This window comes from Coregonus lavaretus (genome assembly GCF_964263955.1).
Source record: "Coregonus lavaretus genome assembly, chromosome: 35".
Lineage (NCBI taxonomy): Eukaryota > Metazoa > Chordata > Actinopteri > Salmoniformes > Salmonidae > Coregonus > Coregonus lavaretus.
In genome coordinates, this window is record NC_140022.1 from 1,880,110 (window position 1) to 1,904,870 (window position 24,761).

Here is a 24,761-nt window from a genome sequence, read left to right on the forward strand (position 1 = left end):
GAAAGCCGTGGCTGCTGCTCCCTGCTACGTGCCACTGTTTCCTGCCCCTATCCAAGCCGTCTTTCACCAGCTCCTCCAGGGACGTCTGAATGGGCTTGGGTTACAGAGAGAGGGATGAGGGACCCCTCTCTTCTTGGGTTAGGAGTCGGGGAGACCCCTCTCTCCCCCTCTCACCCCCTCCCTCCCATTCTCTGAGCCTTCTAATGCAGCCTACGGGAGACCTCTTGTGCCCCCTCCTGAATCGGGGTCCTCTCATCCATTTGAACCTTTTACCCCCCCGCCCCCCTCCCCAGGCACCCCGCCTCTCAACAACCCTCGCCCCCTCAGAGAGTTGGAGGGGCCTGGAGAGGAGAGCGAATGGTAGGCAGGTGACCGATGAGCACTGTCAATATAGCTCTTTGATCACATGCATAAAACCTTCCCCCCCTTTACCCCTCCCTCCCTCCCACTCCTCCTCCGCCCGCCAGCCCCATCCATCCCCCTCCTCTTCCCCTGCGATGCAAATCAGCCGCTCAGCCCTCTGCTGCTCTGCTCTGTTCATTCACAGGGAGGGAAGGAGGCGGCACTAGTAGCTAGCTCCTCCTGTTTCTAATACGGCCTCCGTCAGTCAGGCAGCAGCATGGGGCTTTGTTGTGGACTGGAGCTGGACAGAGAAAGACAGAAAGAGGGAAGGAGAGAGAGAGAGAGAGAGGAGAAGTGAGAAGAGGACAGAGAGAGAGAGAGAGAGAGAGCGAGAGAGAGAGGAAAAGTGAGAAGAGGAGAGAGAGAGAGAGAGAGAGAGAGGAGAAGTGAGGAGAGAGAGAGAGAGAGAGAGAGAGAGAGGAGAAGTGAGGAGAGAGAGAGAGAGAGAGAGAGAAGGCTCTTCAGACCCTGACGTTAACCAGGGTTCAAACTAGTAAAGAGGGACTGTTCTGTTGTTGTGGACTACTACTGCTGCTGTTGCTGGCCGGAAACGTAGCACCGTGTTGGGAGTTCCTGGTGAGTTTGCTGCCTCTGCTTTTGTCTCGTGTCTATTTTTAACTAGTGGTGGCTGCTCTGTTCAGTTCCTCTTCCTCTCACGTGAGAGCCGGCGTTAGACTTCGTCTTCATAGTAACAGTCAGTTTCTAGAAAGGAGGGAATCCACTGTTTCTTTGTGTGAATGAATGGCTGTTGCATCTCAGTCACCCGTAGACGTACTTACTGCAGATTATTTGATCTACTAACTGCAGATGATTTAGCTATTGTTTGCAGGCCCTGACTGTTTCAACGACCCTCTTTGTTTGCTCTGGTTGATTTGAATGATTGAAATGAGGGCTTATAGGGAACAGTCATTTATATTTAGGACTACTGGTCTCTGCTTAGGGTTGGTATCTGTGTCTACCATCTATCATATAATGTCCATATTTGTTCAATAATTGTATGACTCTTAATACAACATTTTAGTTTTAACGTAATTGTGTTAGGATAGAACCATGCAAATTGCTTCATAAATGTAAATTCAGGAATATAATTGTCCATACATTTAAATACACTATTTAACCCTTAGAGAATTGCTTTACTCTCTTATGGTTATGGAAATATTCACCCATCTTGTTATGCAAAAAAACGTGTTTTTAATTATTATAACATCTTTGAAGTAGAAGTACTTTTTCGATCAAGTTAAATGTGTTTTCAGTATAAAGATAATTGTTTTGTTTGTGATGTTTGACACAGTAACAGATTGTTTAAAGTGGTCTGCCTGGGGATATCAGAACCACTCTACCCCCCCTCTAAACCCCAGCCCAATCCTCCCCTGGTCTGCCTGGGGATATCAGAACCACTCTACCCCCTCTCTAAACCCCAGCCCAATCCTCCCCTGGTCTGCCTGGGGATATCAGAACCACTCTACCCCCTCTCTAAACCCCAGCCCAATCCTCCCCTGGTCTGCCTGGGGATATCAGAACCACTCTACCCCCCCTCTAAACCCCAGCCCAATCCTCCCCTGGTCTGCCTGGGGATATCAGAACCACTCTACCCCCTCTCTAAACCCCAGCCCAATCCTCCCCTGGTCTCAAAGCATGTGGTTCAGATTCACACTGCATCAGGGAGCACAATCAAAAAGGATATGGAGAAGAACCAGATTCCCTCCAGAGCTCCCAGTCCAAACTGAAATGGAAATATTACAAGAGGGAGAGCTGGGTAATACGGCTTGAGGCGTGGTCAAACACACACACACAGGTCCCGACCCAACCCCCAACCAGTCATCCAGGCCTCCAGGCTAAGGAGCCACACTTCTCAGCCCCAGAAGCAGCGCCCCTCACTGCCCCGGGACTCCAGACCTCCTGGCCACCGGGTCATTGGGTCAGCCTGAAATGACCCGTCCTGATTAAGTCCTTATACTCTTACTGCAGAACACAGAGCTTTCCATTCCATTAAACTGTCCCCCTAGTTGTCCTAACATAGAGCCTTCCATTTCCATTTATATTCAACTGTCCTATGTTAGGACAACTAGGGGGACAGTTTAATGGAATGGAAAGCTCTATGTTAGGACAACTAGGGGGACAGTTTAATGGAATGGAAGGCTCTATGTTAGGACAACTAGGGGGACAGTTTAATGGAATGGAAGGCTCTATGTTAGGACAACTAGGGGGACAGTTTAATGGAATGGAAGGCTCTATGTTAGGACAACTAGGGGGACAGTGTAATGGAATGGAAAGCTCTATGTTAGGACAACTAGGGGGACAGTTTAATGGAATGGAAGGCTCTATGTTAGGACAACTAGGGGGACAGTTTAATGGAATGGAAGGCTCTATGTTAGGACAACTAGGGGGACAGTTTAATGGAATGGAAATGAATCTTTGTCTTGACTTGGAACTAGGAACTAAAATAGGTTATTGTCTATTGCTCACTAAGCTGTTTTGGAGAGGTGGAGTATTGTAGTGTCTGTGTGTGATCGAGAGAATGTGTGTGTTTGTGTGTGGGGGTGGGGGTAGCCCTGCCCCTAGTGAGTGAACTTTCCCTCCTTGTGAAACAAAACACTCCTCTATTCTTCCCCCACTTTCCCTCATCTCTCAATGAAACCTTTCCCAAGCTGCTTAAGCAGCCATAGCTGCATTTTGCTGGCCCTTAGAGAACGCTGTAGAGCCAAGCCATAGAGTGTGTCCCAACTGGAACCTTATTCCCTACATAGTGCACTACCTCTGACCAGGGCGGAAAGGAATCTGGTCAAAACTAATGTGATGTGTAGAGAATAGGATTCCATTTAGACACCTAGTCCCTGTGCTATAGTCTAGCTGGAGGACCCATGGAGCTCCCTCATGTAGCCTCCTTAGAGACGCTGCCTCTCTACCATACCTGGCTTCAGATACTATTGGAGATCATCTCAAATACTTTAGCCGGGCTGGATTGAGCTTGCCTGGCACAAAAGAACCAATAGACGCGCACAGTATTTGAACCATTTCGAATAGTATTTGAACCCAGGTCTGCTCTCTACTAGACAACCAGCCTCTGAGCTCCTCTATTGAAATAGGAGATGCTTATCAGGGCATATTTGACATGGGCACACACACACACACACACACACACACACACACTGCTACTAATAATAAAAGTCAGAATCGTGGACTGACTTGTGAGGCCGGGGCCACTGGCTGCTTTTGCGTGATTACCCACAATGCCTTTCAATGTCTTTCTCTGGATGTGCCATTTTACACCTCTATTGATGGACGGGTTGACTTGATGCTTTGAATGGCAGATATCCTCCGAGACTTTCCACTCCCATTGTGTTGCTGGGCCAGATTGAGAGAGTAGGAGAGAAGGCAGAATTTAAAAGCCTAAGTCAGAAGTCTGCTGGTCTTGATAAGAATGAGTTATTTATATAAGCGACAGCTGAGATTGAATTGAGCAGTAATGAAAGAATAATATTTGAATATAGTAGTTTTACTTGACACACCCTGGTTACCTGCTATTGTTTGTCTTTATAGCTGGTTTAGGGATGTGTTTAGCTACGATGCCCTGTCTATATAATAATAATAATAATGTGCCATTTAGCAGACGCTTTTATCCAAAGCGACTTACAGTCATGTGTGCATACATTTTTACGTATGGGTGGTCCCGGGGATCGAACCCACTACCCTGGCGTTACAAGCGCCATGCTCTACCAATTGAGCTACAGAGGACCATAGTAAGTGCCCTGTATACCAAGCTGTTTAAATACAAAGATTTCAACCCTTAGCAAACCTCACCCCTTGAAAACCCATTGTCCGTATATTAGGCTAGGTTTTTTATTTGGTTCAACAGTCTTTTAAAGTAGTGATTGGCCATCGCAGTGTTATAACAAACCTAAACCTCATAGTAGGTTTGGCCTTAGTAATTGAACATGTAACAGGAGCCTAGTGTTGTGGTCTAGGTGAGATGAAGGCAGGCTGTCTGCAGGAGGGGATTACCTGGCTGGTCTCAGGGGAGCCTGACCCCTGACCTCTATAATGGAAGGGGGGAGGGCCCCAGACAAAAGACTTGTTAGACCTAGAGAACACAACACACTGGAAACGTATCCCTTATCCCCAATGTGATGGAATACTCTGGTATATCTCACCTTTTCCCTCCTCTCAAAGATTCCAACCATTCCTTCCACTGACTCAATGTTTTGAGGGGAAATTGGGCGAACAGCGAACACTTGAAATGTAGCCAACCAACACGAGGAGTGGAAATGTGACGCTTTGGATATTTAAAGAACCTTTGGCTGCCTGGCTGGAGCTGGGGGAGGTAGATTGTGTGTGTGTGTGGAAGTAGATTGGAAGTAGTAATAAGTCTGACTTTGAGTTGTAGCTGTGAATCAAAACAGGAAGATCAAAGTTGTTATTCATGTGTGTCAGACAGCGTTTGATCTTCTGGTGCTGCAGAGTGTAGACTCGCTTCAACTCAGTGGAATTCCTAACGCGTATCAGAACAGACAGTGATTGATTTGTGTGTCCAGGAAGTCCTCCTGTTTTGCCTCCCAGAACCGTAGCTCCTCTTTTTCTTATGCCTTAATACCATGAAGTCATTCAACAACAGCTGTATTTAGATGCAACATTAAATGAACCTTGGGTAAGAGACAAAAACAGCTATGGTCATTATAAGCTAGGTTTTCAGTTGTTGTGTATTCCTGGTGATATTGCAGTGGTAAATAACTTCCCATCGTGATTTATTTTCTATTTGCCTTTCCTCTCATTTCAGTCACCCTCCCCAAGGCCCTCTTCCTCCCAGCCTCCTCCTCTCCCCCCACCCCCTCCAGACGCTCCATGCAGTCCCCCTCCTCCTATCGCCTGCCCCACCCGCTGCCCCCTCTTCCCGTGCGGAAGGGGGTGCGGGGCCGGCGCCCCAAGCTCCAGACCATCGCCCTGCTCAAGGCAGCGGCGGAAGCAGCAGCCGAGGCTGCCCTGAATGGTACACCACAGGTCTCTGGCTCCCAGCTAGCACCCAGACCCCATAAGAAGAGGGGGCCCAAGCCTGGGAGCAAGGTAAGGAGCTATGGTCAATGGGCCCGTTTCCTGGATCCAGATTGAGCTTAGTACTGGACTGAAAAAGCATGCTTAATTGAACAGCATTTCTATTGTAAATCTGTTTAATGAAATGTAAATGTGTAAGGTGTGATGTGTGACTGGCTCCAGTTAACACTCCTGGATGAGTTTACATCCAGTCCAATAAATGTACATGATGTTTAATGACAAAATCACCATTACATTACAGTCGGTCTGCTGTGTAGTGTCAGTATATTATACGGATCAAAGAGTTGTCAGTGAACAAGGTTGTGTTTGTTCAGAGGAAGCCACGTGTGCTGCCCACCTCGGGGACAGGCTCTGTATATACTACAGCCTCTGAGCCCAGCCTCAGCTCCGGCCCTGGAGTGGTCTCCACAGGTAAGACTCAGTACTGTCAAATAAATAATACCACCAATGCAGTTTAACAGATAGATATATTAACAACAATACACTGAGTGTACAAAACATTAGGAACACCTGCTCTTTCCATGACATAGAATGACCAGGTGAATCCAGGTGAAAGCTATATTGCAACTCAATATTAGGAAGGTGTTCTTAATGTTTTGTACACTTAGTATATATTCCCAAGCTAGAGGAGTCCAGCTTGTCCCTTGTTCTGAGTGATTTAACTAATACATCTTTATTATAAAGCTTTAGAAATGTTCTAGTGCTTCTTCACCCTGTCTACTGATACATTCATCTCTCTCTCTCTCCCCCAGTGTGTGTGTACGTGAATAAGCACGGTGCCTGCGGCCCACACCTGGACAGGAAGCAGTTGCAGCAGCTGCCGGACCACTTCGGGCCAGGTCCGGTCAACACTGTCCTACAGCAGACTGTCCAGGCGTGTGTAGACTGTGCCTACCAGCCCACCTTCCTCTACAGCTTCCTACAGGCCCAGTCTGACGGAGGAGAGATCATCAGAGGTATTATAGCCGTAGATATAGAAACCTAGATAGGAGGAGAGATCATCAGAGGTATTATAGCCGTAGATATAGAAACCTGGATAGGAGGAGAGATCATCAGAGGTATTATAGCCGTAGATATAGAAACCTAGATAGGAGGAGAGATCCTCAGAGGTATTATAGCCGTAGATATAGAAACCTAGATAGGAGGAGAGATCATCAGAGGTATTATAGCCGTAGATATAGAAACCTAGATAGGAGGAGAGATCATCAGAGGTATTATAGCCGTAGATATAGAAACCTAGATAGGAGGAGAGATCATCAGAGGTATTATAGCCGTAGATATATAAACCTAGATAGGAGGAGAGATCATCAGAGGTATTATAGCCATAGATATAGAAACCTAGATAGGAGGAGAGCTCCTCAGAGGTATTATAGCCATAGATATAGAAACCTAGATAGGAGGAGAGATCCTCAGAGGTATTATAGCCATAGATATAGAAACCTAGATAGGAGGAGAGATCCTCAGAGGTATTATAGCCATAGATATAGAAACCTAGATAGGAGGAGAGATCATCAGAGGTATTATAGCCATAGATATAGAAACCTAGATAGGAGGAGAGATCCTCAGAGGTATTATAGCCATAGATATAGAAACCTAGATAGGAGGAGAGATCATCAGAGGTATTATAGCCGTAGATATAGAAACCTAGATAGGAGGAGAGATCATCAGAGGTATTATAGCCGTAGATATAGAAACCTAGATAGGAGGAGAGATCATCAGAGGTATTATAGCCGTAGATATAGAAACCTAGATAGGAGGAGAGATCATCAGAGGTATTATAGCCGTAGATATAGAAACCTAGATAGGAGGAGAGATCCTCAGAGGTATTATAGCCGTAGATATAGAAACCTAGATAGGAGGAGAGATCATCAGAGGTATTATAGCCGTAGATATAGAAACCTAGATAGGAGGAGAGATCATCAGAGGTATTATAGCCGTAGATATAGAAACCTAGATAGGAGGAGAGATCATCAGAGGTATTATAGCCGTAGATATATAAACCTAGATAGGAGGAGAGATCATCAGAGGTATTATAGCCATAGATATAGAAACCTAGATAGGAGGAGAGCTCCTCAGAGGTATTATAGCCATAGATATAGAAACCTAGATAGGAGGAGAGATCCTCAGAGGTATTATAGCCATAGATATAGAAACCTAGATAGGAGGAGAGATCCTCAGAGGTATTATAGCCATAGATATAGAAACCTAGATAGGAGGAGAGATCATCAGAGGTATTATAGCCATAGATATAGAAACCTAGATAGGAGGAGAGATCCTCAGAGGTATTATAGCCATAGATATAGAAACCTAGATAGGAGGAGAGATCATCAGAGGTATTATAGCCGTAGATATAGAAACCTAGATAGGAGGAGAGATCATCAGAGGTATTATAGCCGTAGATATAGAAACCTAGATAGGAGGAGAGATCATCAGAGGTATTATAGCCGTAGATATAGAAACCTAGATAGGAGGAGAGATCATCAGAGGTATTATAGCCGTAGATATAGAAACCTAGATAGGAGGAGAGATCCTCAGAGGTATTATAGCCGTAGATATAGAAACCTAGATAGGAGGAGAGATCCTCAGAGGTATTATAGCCGTAGATATAGAAACCTAGATAGGAGGAGAGATCATCAGAGGTATTATAGCCGTAGATATAGAAACCTAGATAGGAGGAGAGATCCTCAGAGGTATTATAGCCATAGATATAGAAACCTAGATAGGAGGAGAGATCATCAGAGGTATTATAGCCGTAGATATAGAAACCTAGATAGGAGGAGAGATCATCAGAGGTATTATAGCCGTAGATATAGAAACCTAGATAGGAGGAGAGATCATCAGAGGTATTATAGCCGTAGATATAGAAACCTAGATAGGAGGAGAGATCATCAGAGGTATTATAGCCATAGATATAGAAACCTAGATAGGAGGATAGATCCTCAGAGGTATTACAGCCGTAGATATAGAAACCTAGATAAGAGGAGAGATCATCAGAGGTATTATAGCCGTAGATATAGAAACCTAGATAGGAGGAGAGATCCTCAGAGGTATTATAGCCATAGATATAGAAACCTAGATAGGAGGAGAGATCATCAGAGGTATTATAGCCGTAGATATAGAAACCTAGATAGGAGGAGAGATCCTCAGAGGTATTATAGCCGTAGATATAGAAACCTAGATAGGAGGAGAGATCCTCAGAGGTATTATAGCCGTAGATATAGAAACCTAGATAGGAGGAGAGATCATCAGAGGTATTATAGCCGTAGATATAGAAACCTAGATAGGAGGAGAGATCATCAGAGGTATTATAGCCATAGATATAGAAACCTAGATAGGAGGAGAGATCATCAGAGGTATTATAGCCATAGATATAGAAACCTAGATAGGAGGAGAGATCATCAGAGGTATTATAGCCGTAGATATAGAACCCTAGATAGGAGGAGATATCATCAGAGGTATTATAGCCGTAGATATAGAAACCTAGATAGGAGGAGAGATCATCAGAGGTATTATAGCCGTAGATATAGAAACCTAGATAGGAGGAGAGATCCTCAGAGGTATTATAGCCGTAGATATAGAAACCTAGATAGGAGGAGAGATCCTCAGAGGTATTATAGCCGTAGATATAGAAACCTAGATAGGAGGAGAGATCATCAGAGGTATTATAGCCGTAGATATAGAAACCTAGATAGGAGGAGAGATCCTCAGAGGTATTATAGCCATAGATATAGAAACCTAGATAGGAGGAGAGATCATCAGAGGTATTATAGCCGTAGATATAGAAACCTAGATAGGAGGAGAGATCATCAGAGGTATTATAGCCGTAGATATAGAAACCTAGATAGGAGGAGAGATCATCAGAGGTATTATAGCCGTAGATATAGAAACCTAGATAGGAGGAGAGATCATCAGAGGTATTATAGCCGTAGATATAGAAACCTAGATAGGAGGAGAGATCATCAGAGGTATTATAGCCATAGATATAGAAACCTAGATAGGAGGATAGATCCTCAGAGGTATTACAGCCGTAGATATAGAAACCTAGATAAGAGGAGAGATCATCAGAGGTATTATAGCCGTAGATATAGAAACCTAGATAGGAGGAGAGATCCTCAGAGGTATTATAGCCGTAGATATAGAAACCTAGATAGGAGGAGAGATCATCAGAGGTATTATAGCCGTAGATATAGAAACCTAGATAGGAGGAGAGATCCTCAGAGGTATTATAGCCGTAGATATAGAAACCTAGATAGGAGGAGAGATCCTCAGAGGTATTATAGCCGTAGATATAGAAACCTAGATAGGAGGAGAGATCATCAGAGGTATTATAGCCGTAGATATAGAAACCTAGATAGGAGGAGAGATCATTAGAGGTATTATAGCCATAGATATAGAAACCTAGATAGGAGGAGAGATCATCAGAGGTATTATAGCCATAGATATAGAAACCTAGATAGGAGGAGAGATCATCAGAGGTATTATAGCCGTAGATATAGAAACCTAGATAGGAGGAGAGATCCTCAGAGGTATTATAGCCGTAGATATAGAAACCTAGATAGGAGGAGAGATCCTCAGAGGTATTATAGCCGTAGATATAGAAACCTAGATAGGAGGAGAGATCATCAGAGGTATTATAGCCGTAGATATAGAAACCTAGATAGGAGGAGAGATCCTCAGAGGTATTATAGCCATAGATATAGAAACCTAGATAGGAGGAGAGATCATCAGAGGTATTATAGCCGTAGATATAGAAACCTAGATAGGAGGAGAGATCATCAGAGGTATTATAGCCGTAGATATAGAAACCTAGATAGGAGGAGAGATCATCAGAGGTATTATAGCCGTAGATATAGAAACCTAGATAGGAGGAGAGATCATCAGAGGTATTATAGCCGTAGATATAGAAACCTAGATAGGAGGAGAGATCATCAGAGGTATTATAGCCATAGATATAGAAACCTAGATAGGAGGATAGATCCTCAGAGGTATTACAGCCGTAGATATAGAAACCTAGATAAGAGGAGAGATCATCAGAGGTATTATAGCCGTAGATATAGAAACCTAGATAGGAGGAGAGATCCTCAGAGGTATTATAGCCGTAGATATAGAAACCTAGATAGGAGGAGAGATCATCAGAGGTATTATAGCCGTAGATATAGAAACCTAGATAGGAGGAGAGATCCTCAGAGGTATTATAGCCGTAGATATAGAAACCTAGATAGGAGGAGAGATCCTCAGAGGTATTATAGCCGTAGATATAGAAACCTAGATAGGAGGAGAGATCATCAGAGGTATTATAGCCGTAGATATAGAAACCTAGATAGGAGGAGAGATCATTAGAGGTATTATAGCCATAGATATAGAAACCTAGATAGGAGGAGAGATCATCAGAGGTATTATAGCCATAGATATAGAAACCTAGATAGGAGGAGAGATCATCAGAGGTATTATAGCCGTAGATATAGAACCCTAGATAGGAGGAGATATCATCAGAGGTATTATAGCTATAGAGATAGAACCCTAGATAGGCTGATGTCACGTAGTCCCTATACATCAGAATGGAACAGTTGGGCAGCCATTTTAGCTGGGGCCTGTTCTGATATATGGTCTGTGGTTATAGCTAGTGTTGTATGACATTGTTCTTATGACATCATGAGGTATTATATGGTTGTGTAATGAAGGTGGTTCGGTGAACTACTGTGTTGGCGTGGTGAGGAACTAAGCTTGCCTGTGAGCTGAAGACTTTTGTTAGCTTCCCCATGCTAATGCCTGTAGGCTTTAGTTCAGCGCGCTAACAAAGTCCTGTGATGTGTCGGAGAACCAGGTCCAAACCCAGATGGTCCAAACCTCACTGGACAGCAACACTAGGTTTGTTACTCTACAGTGATGTAATGACATGCTGAAGAAGTCGGAAGAGCACACCGCCCCGGAGACCGTCTACTCTAGACCAGACAGGGTTACATATTCAAATAGTTCCTAATTCCAAATTTGAATATGGGGGTAGGCTAGGGATTCAATCAGGCAGTAGGAATTGGTTTAGGCTGCAGGACCCACATGGTGCACTGGATAATGCCTGGTGGGATCGTGTGTCTGTGTGTGTGTGTGTGTGTGTGTGTGTGTGTGTGCAGCAGCAACTGATGTCATATGTCTGGGGGTAATGAGAAGCGACATGCGTGCATAACCTGGTTTGGAGGGGCTCCCCGGGGGAGGGTCCCAGTCTGTGTGTGTGTGGGGGGGGGGGGGGTCATCTGATGCTGGGACATCTGTTAATGCACCATATAAACCAAATAATCATGTCTGTTACTGCACCATATAAACCAAATAATCATGACTGTTACTGCACCATATAAACCAAATAATCATGTCTGTTAATGCACCATATAAACCAAATAATCATGTCTGTTACTGCACCATATAAACCAAATAATCATGTCTGTTACTGCACCATATAAACCAAATAATCATGTCTGTTACTGCACCATATAAACCAAATAATCATGTCTGTTACTGCACCATATAAACCAAATAATCATGTCTGTTACTGCACCATATAAACCAAATAATCATGTCTGTTAATGCACCATATAAACCAAATAATCATGTCTGTTACTGCACCATATAAACCAAATAATCATGTCTGTTACTGCACCATATAAACCAAATAATCATGTCTGTTACTGCACCATATAAACCAAATAATCATGTCTGTTACTGCACCATATAAACCAAATAATCATGTCTGTTACTGCACCATATAAACCAAATAATCATGTCTGTTACTGCACCATATAAACCAAATAATCATGACTGTTACTGCACCATATAAACCAAATAATCATGTCTGTTAATGCACCATATAAACCAAATAATCATGTCTGTTACTGCACCATATAAACCAAATAATCATGTCTGTTACTGCACCATATAAACCAAATAATCATGTCTGTTACTGCACCATATAAACCAAATAATCATGTCTGTTACTGCACCATATAAACCAAATAATCATGTCTGTTACTGCACCATATAAACCAAATAATCATGTCTGTTAATGCACCATATAAACCAAATAATCATGTCTGTTACTGCACCATATAAACCAAATAATCATGTCTGTTACTGCACCATATAAACCAAATAATCATGTCTGTTACTGCACCATATAAACCAAATAATCATGTCTGTTACTGCACCATATAAACCAAATAATCATGTCTGTTACTGCACCATATAAACCAAATAATCATGTCTGTTACTGCACCATATAAACCAAATAATCATGTCTGTTACTGCACCATATAAACCAAATAATCATGTCTGTTAATGCACCATATAAACCAAATAATCATGTCTGCTCAAGTGATCTTTAAATAATTATATTGGTGATACAGATGTAGTGATGGGGGAACAAATGTATACAGTTACATATCGTGATATTATTTTTGACAATGTATCGTTTTGACAATATCACAATATTATTTTTGCGCTAGTTGGCAGTACCTGCACCAAAACGCCAGTATTTTCCCTTCATAGCTTGTTCTCCATCTTCTTTTTAAATAGGGAACCAACATATTTTCATCACTTTTATTTCCATGACTGATCAAAACTCCTTTTCTCATGGCTCACTCTTGTTCCTCTGCAGCAGATATATGATGAGCAATATGATTGGACCATCGAATGGCAATAAAATCACAGTATCGAATCGCAATACATATAGAATTCTGAGAATCGCAATACATATGTATCCGCACCTAAGTATCGTGATAATATCATATCGTCAGGTCCCTGGCAATTCCCAGCCCTAACAGATATAGCATTTCAATAGCTAGGTAAAGGGCTCCTGTGTGATGGATGTGTGGTAAAGCCAGTCATTTTTCCATCTGCTGAGTGCCTCTGCCTGCCTCTCTCAGCCCAGATACATACAACCACAGCACCAGAACAATGACTTCAGTGGGCTCTGGTTTAGTCCAACACTGACGGATGCTGTATACCCTCTCCCAGTACGTAGTGACGGAGGGATCATCTATGTCAAGCTAATCCAGGCCTCCTTAGATAGATAGAAACTACCACAGTATCTGTTCTGTCTCCCACTCTGCAGTGTGTCGTGATGGAGGGATCCACTATGTCAAGCTGCCCCAGGCCTTCAGTGCCTCTAATCAGCTAGATACCATATGACTGTGTCTATCTGTTCTGTCTCCCACCCTGCAGTGCGGTCTGATGGGGGGATCCACTATGTCAAGCTGCCCCAGGCCTCCTCTGCCTCCTTTGTGCTCAGGTTCATGGAGACTCTGTGTCACCAGCTGCAGAGTGACAACCTGTTCTCCTCCCAACCCTTCAGCCCTGCATTCATGGCCTCCGCTGGACACACAGCCTATGACAGGGGCAAGTCAGGTAATGCCTGCAAACCATGATGTGTGTGTGTGTGTGTGTGTGTGTGTGTGAACTTTTCAATTTCTTTGTCACAAAGTCACAAGCCAGCATTTATTTTCCATCGACATACACCATCAACAGTCACATTAGAAACTGTGGCTATTGCTTTAATGTTCCATTGCTCATCCATCATTTCATAGAATTTCCTTCAACATGTCACTGACCGAAATGAAACATCAGACCCCAAAAAACACAGGTCTATAGAAATAACCCACTGGCCCTCAGTTTGCAGTAACTGATGCCATCTCTTGTCTCTCCTCTCCTCTGTTGTCCTCAGTCAAAGAGGAGATGTCAGAGGCCTTGTCCATAGCCAGAAACACCGTAGGAAGGAGCAGGCGCTTCCAGATGGACAGAGACAGGGACTCTAACCTTTACCCTGCCCCCCTGTCCTCCTCCAAACGGCTGCACAGCACAGAGGCACACCCCTCAGAAGGTACACTTACACCCCTCAGCCTCAGAGCTACCCCTGGTGCACTCACTGGGGGTGCATCTCAATAGTTTGAAGTGACCTCCTCTCCTTCCTTTGTCATTTCGTCTCCTTCAGTGCTGATATATAAACACAAAATACAGGATAAGGAAAAACTAAATGGAGGATAGCTACCCAGGAATTGACTTTCACCTGTCCAGTTCTTTAATAAGAAAAGAGATGAGGAGTGGAAGCCTCTCTACACTATTAAGATACAGCCCAGTGTTGGACTGTGATTAACTAGAAGGACCACTCTACTGAATTAACAAAAATAACCACTTCCTTGTGTCCTCAGTAGAGTGATAGTTGTGGAGGACGCCAATCGTCTTCCTTCTCATTGCCTCCTGATTCTACATTATTGAAACACTTTCTTTAATGCACAACTGCTTTTTGATTCATTAAAACCTCAGATTGTATAGTTTATTAATTAAGTCTTAGTAACTGTACAGATATTGATGACCTGCCACTGTTCAATGTAATTGCATTTGCAGCTAACGGCTAAGCTACCGCTTCGTGATTAATCACCAAGCAGCTAACGGCTAAGATAACACTTCGTGATGAATAACCATTCACCAAGCAGATAACGGCTAAGCTACCACTTCATGAATAATCACCAAGCAGCTAACGGCTAAGCTACCACTTCATGATTAATCACCAAGCAGCTAAGGGCTAAGCTACCACTTCATGATTAATCACCAATCACCTAGCAGCTAACGGCTAAGCTACCACATCATGATTAATCACCTAGCAGCTAACGGCTAAGCTACCACTTCATGATTAATCACCAATCACCTACAAGCTAATGGCTAAGCTACCGCTTCATGATTAAACACCAATCACCTAGCAGCTAACGGCTAAGCTACCACTTCATGATTAATCACCAAACACTTGTTTGGTTTCTCATGGCACATTATTAGATGGCATTTTACTTTAATAATTAATGTGTGTGTGTTTGTGTGTGTGACACTGTATTTATGTGGGTGTGTATTTATGTGTTAGTGTGTGTGTGTGTTTATGCGCTCAAGATCCTACCTTTCTTACCCTCCATCAGAGCCCCTTCCTCGCGGTGAGAACGGTTTCACCGAGGACCCCATGGACACCTCCTCCACCTCTCCGTCCATGACCCCTCGCCCCCCGACACAACGCTCCACCTCAGAGTACCGTGGCCATGGGTCCAGCAGCCCCTACTACCCTGGGTCTGGCCCTGGTCACCCCCCACCACCACCCCTCAGGCGCCTGGCCTCCAACCCCTCCGACCTGGGGTCCAGAGGGCTACAGAGAAGAGTGGAAGGTAGGCCTTGTAAGAGCTGAACCCCAATTGGCTGGCTGGGCGGGCCTTGTGTGTGCCTCTAGATTCTAGTTGGCCATTTTACGTTTGTTTGAATGTAGATTTTTTTGTCTATTTTTGGGCTAGGCTTCCTGTGTTGGTGCAGATTACATTTAACATTTTAGTCATTTAGCAGAAGCTCTTATCCATTTGTGCATTCATCTTAAGGTAGCAAGGTGAGACAACCACATATCACAGTCATAGTAAGTACATTTTCCCTCAATAAAGCATCTAATCAGCAAAGTCAAAGCTAGTAAGAAAAGTCAAGTTAGTTCAAGAAAGGCAAGGGTGTTTTTATTTGATTTTTATTAGAACGATTTTAATGGAAGTCAGATGGCAGTAAAGATGTTGTATAGCACTGCCACCTAGTGGACTATGTACCTTCCATGTAAAGTCTGAAAGGGTTGGTATTTATGGTGGTTAAATAGAGAGGTGAATATTTGTTGTCATTCTGAACATCTTTCTGACTCTCGGCTGCTCTGCCTGTGTGTTCTGTTCTCCAGCTGCAAGCTCCACCACAGGTCCTGACAACCTGGCGGCTGCAGACCGGGAGGCTGCAGCGGGGAACTGGGCCGGGAACCCCCCTTCCTCCTGGTCTGTGGATGAGGTGATGCAGTTTGTCCACGACGCCGACCCCCAAACACTCGGACCCCATGTGGAGCTCTTCAGAAAACACGTGAGTGGAGCTTGATTGATTTATTGATTGATTGATGACGTTTCTTGTCCTTCAAGAGGAAAGGACTTTGTATTTTATTTCTTCCTTTGGTGCATCAGTGCTGATGAAGGAAAGGAGACAAGGGAAGGCAGACACTTTAAAGTATTGAGATGCACCCTAGATGTGTGTCTTAGTGCCAGGTCCATGCCTGATGTTTCCCTATTGAGATGCACCCTAGATGTGTGTCTAAGTGCAGGGTCCAGGCCTGATGTTTCACTATTGAGATGGATATGTTGTTATGTTTGGTGTGGTTCTGATGTGGTCCAGCCCTCCTTGCTGTGTGTATGTCCCTGTCAGAAGCAGGAAGCAGAAAAGGAGGATGCCTGTGTCACAGAGACAGATTTATAACAGTGTTCTCATTTTATTTCTATGGCCTGTGTCCTCAGTGTTTAGTCTATAACCTGGGAGACTAGCACTAGGCTGTCTCAGAACCTTCCCTACCTGTCTGGAGAGGATCACTTTCATTCCCTCCAGGAAAACCAACTCTGTTTAACCCATACAGGAGATCTACAACATAGTGAATGTTTACAGTACAACGCCAGACAATTTCTGTTTGGAATTTTCTGTTGATGTCTGTCTGATCATCTCAGCTCAGAGAGAATAATGTTGTTATTGTGTTGGTTCTGTGTTGGGGAAAATAGGTGCACCTCTCTGTTAAAGTAAATATAAAAACTACTTCATTTAGAAGAGTTAAAAATCCTTGATGTTTGGGCCATCTTGGCTGTCACCTTGTCCTGTGTTGGTGTCAGCCCTCTTGCTGACTGTGTTTGTCTCTTGTCTTCAGGAGATTGATGGAAAGGCGCTGATGCTTCTACGTAGTGACATCATCATGAAGTACATGGGTCTGAAGCTAGGCCCCGCCCTCAAGCTGTGTCACCATATCGAGAGGCTCAAACAGACCAAACAGTAACACACACACACACACACACACACACACACACACACACACACACACACACACACACACACACTAGAATGGGCTGATCATCTTTGCTGTGAAACCCTAAGCACAATGAGTCCTTAATCATTCCTTTGCAGAGACCCTCATACCTCATCCTCTGATGAAGAGCATTCAGAGAAACACTATGAACGTCAGTACAAAGAAACACTATGAACGTCAGTACAGAGAAACGGTATGAACGTCAGTACAGAGAAACAGTATGAACGTCAGTACAGAGAAACAGGATGAACAAACTTCAGTATACTATTCTTTCGAACAGACTCAGCTGAATCCCAAAGGATTATGTTGAGTGTTTACCTACCTATGCATTGTCCATCACACCTTCTCTCACCCCTTACCACCTTAGCCTGTTCCCAGATTGTTCTTTAAAGAATTAACAGATCTGAGACCAGGCTACTGTCAGCCGTGGAGACCTGGAGATGCAAGGAGCTATCTCCACCCAACCCCTGATGGCATCTACCGCTTGTTTCATTAGTCTCTCATTGCAATAACATATCAACCATTCAGCTTCTATATGGATACTGTGATTGATTCTTTAATAGTTTCAATATCAAAGGACTTTGAGAAGGAGAATGTACCATGCTGTTAAGATTCATTGTTTGTTTTGGACACCACATTTGTCCAAACTCCTTAGTGCATTCAGGGTGTGACATTACAGAATCTGGAGTCTTTGGAACACTGATCGTTCTTTGGATTGCCCAATGGAACTTCTAACCAGGGTCTATGGTTGTGATTGGACATTCACACATTCCTCTGCTGCGTGTAGATTCTAGAATACGTTGGACAATGAAGACGGGAAGTTCCTGTTCAAGTCAAAGTCTTATTGTAAAAGAAGAAGGTGGACTTACAGTATGTTTGAAGAATCAGACAAAAAGCCTATGTTTTACATAAAAAGCCAAAAAGGATGTGTTTTTTTTATATCTTGGATTTTGTACTGTCTGTAAAATGTATTATTAATCTCTGCATACATACAGGAAGGTTGTGATTAATCCTGTCTAATATGTGTTTGTTTGGCTACACCATCAGAGAACTATCGATGCTAGCCAAGCTCAACATTGATTGCAATATGTGTATGGCCTTCATCTCATTTCCTATCATAGCCGTCAAATGTAGATAGTTGTCTGAAGGTTGTCAAGCACCAAATACACAGTTGATATGTATTTCACATGTTTCATGTTCAGGATATGTTTTTTTCATGTTTTGGATACAAGGATGTGTGGGAGTCTGGCAACAGGCTAGGATATAGAGTGTTGGGATTTAACACAAGCAAAAAGAGATGTGGATGGGATTCATTTGTGTCATAACAACCTATAATAATAAAATATCTCTTATTTTAGTATTTATCTGGTCACTGTGGCAGAAGAAGTGATCCATTTCGGAACATTTCAGAAGTCATATATTCAAAACAATCTTTTGTAGTTGCATTTTTATGTGAACGCTTTTAGTTTAAATGAATGGTAATAGTTCAAACGGCCTTGCTTTATTGTGATACTCAGGTTTTATTAGGCTTTTGTGTTTTAGGACAGACTTCTTCATAGTAGCATTTGCTGTAAGTTCATTGCAATTGACAATATTTTAGATCAACTTTGTATATATTTTTTAAGATTCTACATTTTCATCTATTGTTCCATAGAAACAACACACAGTGTACATATACTAGAAAAACAAAACCTTTTTCAAGTACCGGTACTGGAAAATGCTTGTTTGTTAAATAATATTTGCATATGTACTTTCACGCAATTAAACTTTTTTTTCACCATTTGCCTCATTTCATGAGAGTTGACAAGCATGACCTTTTAATCATTAGAAAAGTGAAGTGTCCCTTTAATAATAAGTGAGTAACTGCGATGTTAAGACAAAGGGGCATCAAGCTCAACAACAACACTCTTTTATTCTTATGTGATCCCAACTGAATTTCCGTACAACTGCATCACATACAAACATGAACCATCAAATGACTGGCTAAGTGTCAGATCCTCAGTCAGATATTAAATACTGTATAGGCCTAGCAAAGCAGAAACAAATGTACGTTTCACATGGAAAGTAGTAGACGATGGACATCCACATTTCATCTGTGAATTGACAGCATTTTGTAAAAGGAGAAAGTCATCTTTTAACAGTCTGTACTGAGGAATTAAACATGAATGTTTTCTAAGGTAAAAAGGTCAAACAAGTACAAATACTGTTACAACACTACAGCAACAAAGTCGTCCTCCGTCTCTCAACACATGGAAGAGATAATGTACATGCCAAGCAAATAAAATGCCATGAAGATTGTCCCCAATCATCTGCCGTAGTGACGGCACTTGGCCAATGTCTCAGAAGAATGCGTTGTAACTTCTGTCAACCAGCTAGCAGTAAAGACTGTGTGTTAGCCTGTTGAGCTAAAGCCTAGGCATTAGCAAAGCTCGGGGAGCTACCTTAAGTCTTCAGGTCTCGGTCAAGGATAGTTCACCTCATCACCACCTCCTTTATGTAACAGAGACCGCCCTGTCTGTCTGACCCGGGATTCGATCCCATTTCAACAATGACACTTCACGCTCCAGCCTGGTCCCAGATCTGCAAGACAGTACAAACAGATCTGGGACCAGGCTAACTCCTCTCTACTTCCTGGGGCAGAAGGCGGCTAGGCGTTGCTTCTTGATGGGGAGGATGTGGATCTCCTGTGAACTGACCTTCTTCAGTTTGATGGCCTGTCTGTTCCTGGGGAGGTTAGGGTCCTTCTGCTCCACCACATGGTGTCCTCTGGGTAGAGGCAGAGCACCGTAACACTGATGTAACAGCGCCCCCGTGTGGCCGGAGGAGTCCTGTTGTTGTTTAATAGACAGGCTCTTACTGGACACCCCAGAGAGAGACTTGATCTTCCCACAGAAGATGGCGGTGGTGGGGATCGCGTCTTTGACCGCCACGATGACTTTGGCTGTTTGAGAGGTGTGAAAGATCTCAAAGTTAGAGCTACCACTGCTGCTACTGCACTTGGGCTCGCTGCTGGGTCTGTTACTGCTGCCACCTCCATCCACCACCGCCCACTGACGCCGGCCTCTGAATTCTACATGGGTTACACCGTTCAGCAGGTTAGGGTGGCGGTGGAGCTTCTGAGTGCACTCCGCAGGCTTTAAGACCTCCGGAGAAACAGATGCAGTGCCCTCGGATGAAGGGAGCCAAGCTGTAGCGGTACCCTCGGAAGAAGTGTGCCAGTCCCGCGATGAAGGACGCTCTTTTCTACTGACAGTCTGTTTACTAGCCACAGACAGGTCAAGGACAGTGTCATCGTGTTGTTGAAATGCCATTTCCTGCTTTGGTTGGATTATGGGAGGGGCTTTCAATGATAGGTCAAGCACCTCCCCCTCAGGGACCATGGCAACAGAGGACAGAGAGGCCATAGAGGATGGAGGGTAAAGAGTCATAATGTTACCGTGTGGTGGAGGACTGACAATCTCCTCAGAGTTAGTCTGTGTGCTTTTAGTCATCATACAGGCTGGTTTACAGGGTTCAGAAAATCCTTTGGACTCCTGTCTCTGTGGGACGGGGATAGGAAGAGGGAGAGGGATGGGGAGAGGGACAGGGAGAGGGACAATGACAGGGTAGGGGACCAGGAGGGTGGCAGGGGGTACCAGGGGGGCTAGCGGGGAGCTGTAGGGGTAGGAGAGGGGTGGAGGTTGGGGTTGGGATGGGGGGAATGAGGCTGAAGCGAAGGGGTCAGTTGGGGTTGATCCTACTGGGTGACAGGATGGGGAGGTGGGATTGGTCTGGGCAGAAAACAGGTCCTGTATGAGGGCAGCGAACGCTGGGTTCTGGAGGAGGGCATGAATACCTAGGAGAGAGAAAGAGAGAGAATAGTTGAATTACTACAATTGGAGGGATTACACACCAATAGTAGACAGCTGAATTACTATATGCCATTACAATTACCTGGGTCCTGGGCTGGAGGTCCGGGTAGTTTCTGATCCAGGGCTGGAGGCTGGCAGAAGGCCAATGAAGCCATGGAAGAGGTCTGAGGCTGGGTGTGACACAGCAGATTGTTCTGGAGGAAGGACAGGGAAGGATAGGGCGGAGTCTGTTGGAGCATCGCTCCCATGGTATTCAGATGCTGGAACACATGCTGCTCCAGGACCAGAGGCAGGGAGAGGCCAGGGCCCTGGGAGAGGGAGCCTAGGGAGAGAGGCCCCTGGTGGGTCAGGAGGTACGGAGGGATACCCTGGGGAGTGGTTCCTCCAGCCATCTGTTGGAGGGGGTGGATGGGCAGCATCACAGGACTGTCCCCCAGACAGAAAGGCTGAAGCACAGTGGCAGCCACCTTGAGAGCCACCCCTTCTGGAGCCTCGGCGCTGGGGCTGACCATGGTGGGGGACGCTGGGATATTTACCATATGTGAAAGGGTTGGTTTCTGATTAGCCTGGGCAGGAGAGCCGATGCTTGAGGCCTCGCTTGTAATCAGCTGGGTGACAGTGTTCTCTACCTTTCCGACCCCCTCTCCACCACCTCTTCCTCCTCCACTACTCCCTCCATTTTGAGGAGGGTCAGCTACATGCTCTGAGCGAAGATCCTCCATCTTCTTTTTCCTCAAAACATCCACTGGAGTCTTAGCTTAGGATAGGAGGGCCATGGTTACAGTGTAGCAGTGTCACAGACTTGCATCTAACCTGACGGGGGAAAATAAAAAAGTTTTAATGAAAAATGAAGTGGAGAAATATTGGTCATTAGACAGAACTAGAACTGGCAAGTTAGCAAAGTAAAGAAACAGAAAATAACAAGCTTCAGTGTTTATTCAGTGTTCATGTGGATGAAAGCAGAGTAGAGTTGGAGCTTAATGTCCCAGTCCCTCCTGCTATGATTTAATGAAAGACCCTGAGGACAAACTGTTGGACTTGACTTGGTTCAACTCAAAATGAACACTAAATCACTTCTAAATCCTCTTGTCTTTTCCAAATCCCCCAATATTACCCTTGAACCTGCTAGTAATGTCGGCGTCCCAAATGGCATCCTATTTTCTATTTAGTGCACTACTTTTGACCAGAGCCCTATGGGTCCTAGTCAAAAGTAGTGCACTATAAACCTAAATACAATAACTAACATCGCCAGCAGCAGTACACATTTATTGCAAACTTGTTTCTCTGGTAGGCATAGATTAAGCAGGAATGTAATTTCATAAGGGTCATATTGAGCCTGGTTTAATTTAGTTCGATTGGACAGAGGGTGGATCATGTCTTTACAGAGACCTAGGAGGTAGATGACCTGTAATGATGAGACAGTTCTAGAGATACTCTATGTGTGATAGCACTGACACAAGCTCACAGCTGATATAACACTCATTTTAGCAGCAGAAGACAGAAGAAAATAAATCATTTATTTTGTTCTCCAACGTATTGACCAAATACAGGAAATAGGATGTTTCTAAACAGGGAACACTAGTAGAACAAAAAAGTAATAATGAGGCCGTGAAATGACCATAAAACTAGACTGGAACAACAGTCCACCATTGTTGTGTTTTAAACCAGAGATTACATTTACATTTTTACATTTTAGTCATTTAGCAGACGCTCTTATCCAGAGCGACTTACAGTTAGTGAGTGCATACATGTTTTCATACTGGCCCCCCGTGGGAAACGAACCCACAACCCTGGCGTTGCAAGCGCCATGCTCTACCAACTGAGCTACAGAGATAAAACTAGACTGGAACAACAGTCCACCATTGTTGTGTTTTAAACCAGAGTTCTGGAAAACCATCACAGACCAATTTAGATCAGTATAATTCCTGATTAAGCATTACTACGTAATTGACCAGAAACAGAACTACTCCCTGCCTCTCATCAGTCCTCCCAGCCTCTCTCCCATCTATTAGATTTAGTTGTTTATGGTGGAAGCCAGTGGCTTTAGCCTGGTCCCAGATTTGTCTGTGCTGTCTTGCCAACTCCAGCACATTGCTGTGACAGAAATGGAGTTGGCAAGACAGCACAACCCGATCTGAGACCATGCTATTGTGTGTTTGGATCAGGCTGGATATTCCTCTTCCTGTCAGCTAGTTAGATCAGGCTGGATATTCCTCTTCCCCTCAGATAGTTGGATCAGGCTGGATATTCCTCTTCCCCTCAGATAGTTGGATCAGGCTGGATATTCCTCTTCCTGTCAGCTAGTTGGATCAGGCTGGATATTCCTCTTCCCCTCAGCTAGTTGGATCAGGCTGGATATTCCTCTTCCCCTCAGATAGTTGGATCAGGCTGGATATTCCTCCTCCACTCAGATAGTTGTTTACGTGCAGGCCAAATAAATAGGAGACGTGTACTGAGAGGGAAGGCCCAGCTATCTACAGTATATTCCCATGGAGACTATCTCTGCCGGTCATATTACTTTGGAATAGAATACTTTACTTTCACGTGTTGACAGAAACTCTGTCAAATAGATATGCCCATCTGGACATTAGGGGCAGGTTTCCAGGACACATTAAAGCCTAGGTTACTCCTGGACTGACAAGCATAGAAAATGTTCCATAGAAAATCTCCAATCTCCTATGATATCGAAACTAAAATGAAACTAAAAAGAAAGATAAAGAAAGCCCCAGAAATGAACTGAAATCTTGGCGATATCTTGTTAAAGTCCTTGAACATGTCCTTTATAGTCTTATGTCTCTCCTATCAGGTCACCCTGACACAGACACGGGGAGAGAGAGAAAACACATAAACCCTCCTCAAAACATCTCCTCCAATACCAGGCCTGCATGTACACCATAGATATGCCCATCCAAAACACCAGATACAGAACCTCCCCCACATTACCAGGATCTAGAATGTGAATAGAGGACGGCTCTCCTCTCCTCTGCTTGGCTCTCCTCTCCTTCCCAGCGTTCGGTCATGGGCTGAGTTGAAAAGGTTAAGGCGGGGGTAATAGTCCATATGTAGCTGTTTAGAGGGAAGCTTTTCATTTGTGAGGCTTCAGGGTCCTGTGGTGAATTGTGTTTGGAAAAACCTTAATGCCAAAGGAGTTCTGTTCCAACTCCCTGACCCTAATGCGCTGCTTAAGTGTGCGTCCCAAATGGCACCCTATTCCCTACGTAGTGCACTACTTTTGACCAAGGCCCATAGGGCTCTAGTTAAAAGTAGTGCACTATATAGGCCAGGGAATAGGGTGCCATTTGGGACAAGATTTAGATCGCCTGCTGTTCTGCTGATCACTTCTCTGGACAAAATGGTTCCTCTGCATTATCCCACTAATGGAATAAAGGAAAGGCCATTTGGAACGGTAAATGATTACTAATGTATACAGTGCATAGCCTTCAGATTCATAATGATACACTATTTCCTGTATTTGAGAGTCTTGTTGTCATTTATTTTCTTCAGTTGGCCTTAAGACGTCAAGACTTAGTTAGGAATTTGTTTTATTGAGTACAAATATTCGGTTCTGTCAAAATAGTCTGTTC

The 24,761-nt window shown here is 44.0% G+C and overlaps 2 protein-coding genes across 2 annotated transcripts in view; one reads left to right on the forward strand and one right to left on the reverse strand.

The window, feature by feature from the left end:
- LOC311109569 (sex comb on midleg-like protein 2) overlaps positions 1–19,106 on the forward strand; it is a 34,136-nt gene extending 15,030 nt beyond the window's left edge. Inside the window, exons 10-17 of the mRNA XM_084152489.1 lie at positions 5,177–5,460; positions 5,763–5,859; positions 6,201–6,404; positions 13,657–13,839; positions 14,156–14,311; positions 15,396–15,635; positions 16,175–16,347; positions 17,171–19,106. Coding sequence (XP_084008615.1) covers positions 5,177–5,460; positions 5,763–5,859; positions 6,201–6,404; positions 13,657–13,839; positions 14,156–14,311; positions 15,396–15,635; positions 16,175–16,347; positions 17,171–17,296 — 1,463 coding nt within the window. The 3' untranslated portion in view covers positions 17,297–19,106. The remainder of the gene's footprint in view (positions 1–5,176; positions 5,461–5,762; positions 5,860–6,200; positions 6,405–13,656; positions 13,840–14,155; positions 14,312–15,395; positions 15,636–16,174; positions 16,348–17,170) is intronic.
- Position 19,107: 1 nt separating this feature from the next.
- Positions 19,108–21,899, reverse strand: rai2 (retinoic acid induced 2; the record flags this gene model as incomplete). The annotated part of the gene is made up of 2 exons (XM_084152493.1): positions 19,108–21,161; positions 21,260–21,899. The coding sequence occupies 2 exons, from the start codon at positions 21,897–21,899 to the stop codon at positions 19,951–19,953; spliced, it is 1,851 nt and encodes a 616-aa protein (XP_084008619.1). The 3' UTR covers positions 19,108–19,950.
- Positions 21,900–24,761: the final 2,862 nt, after the last annotated feature.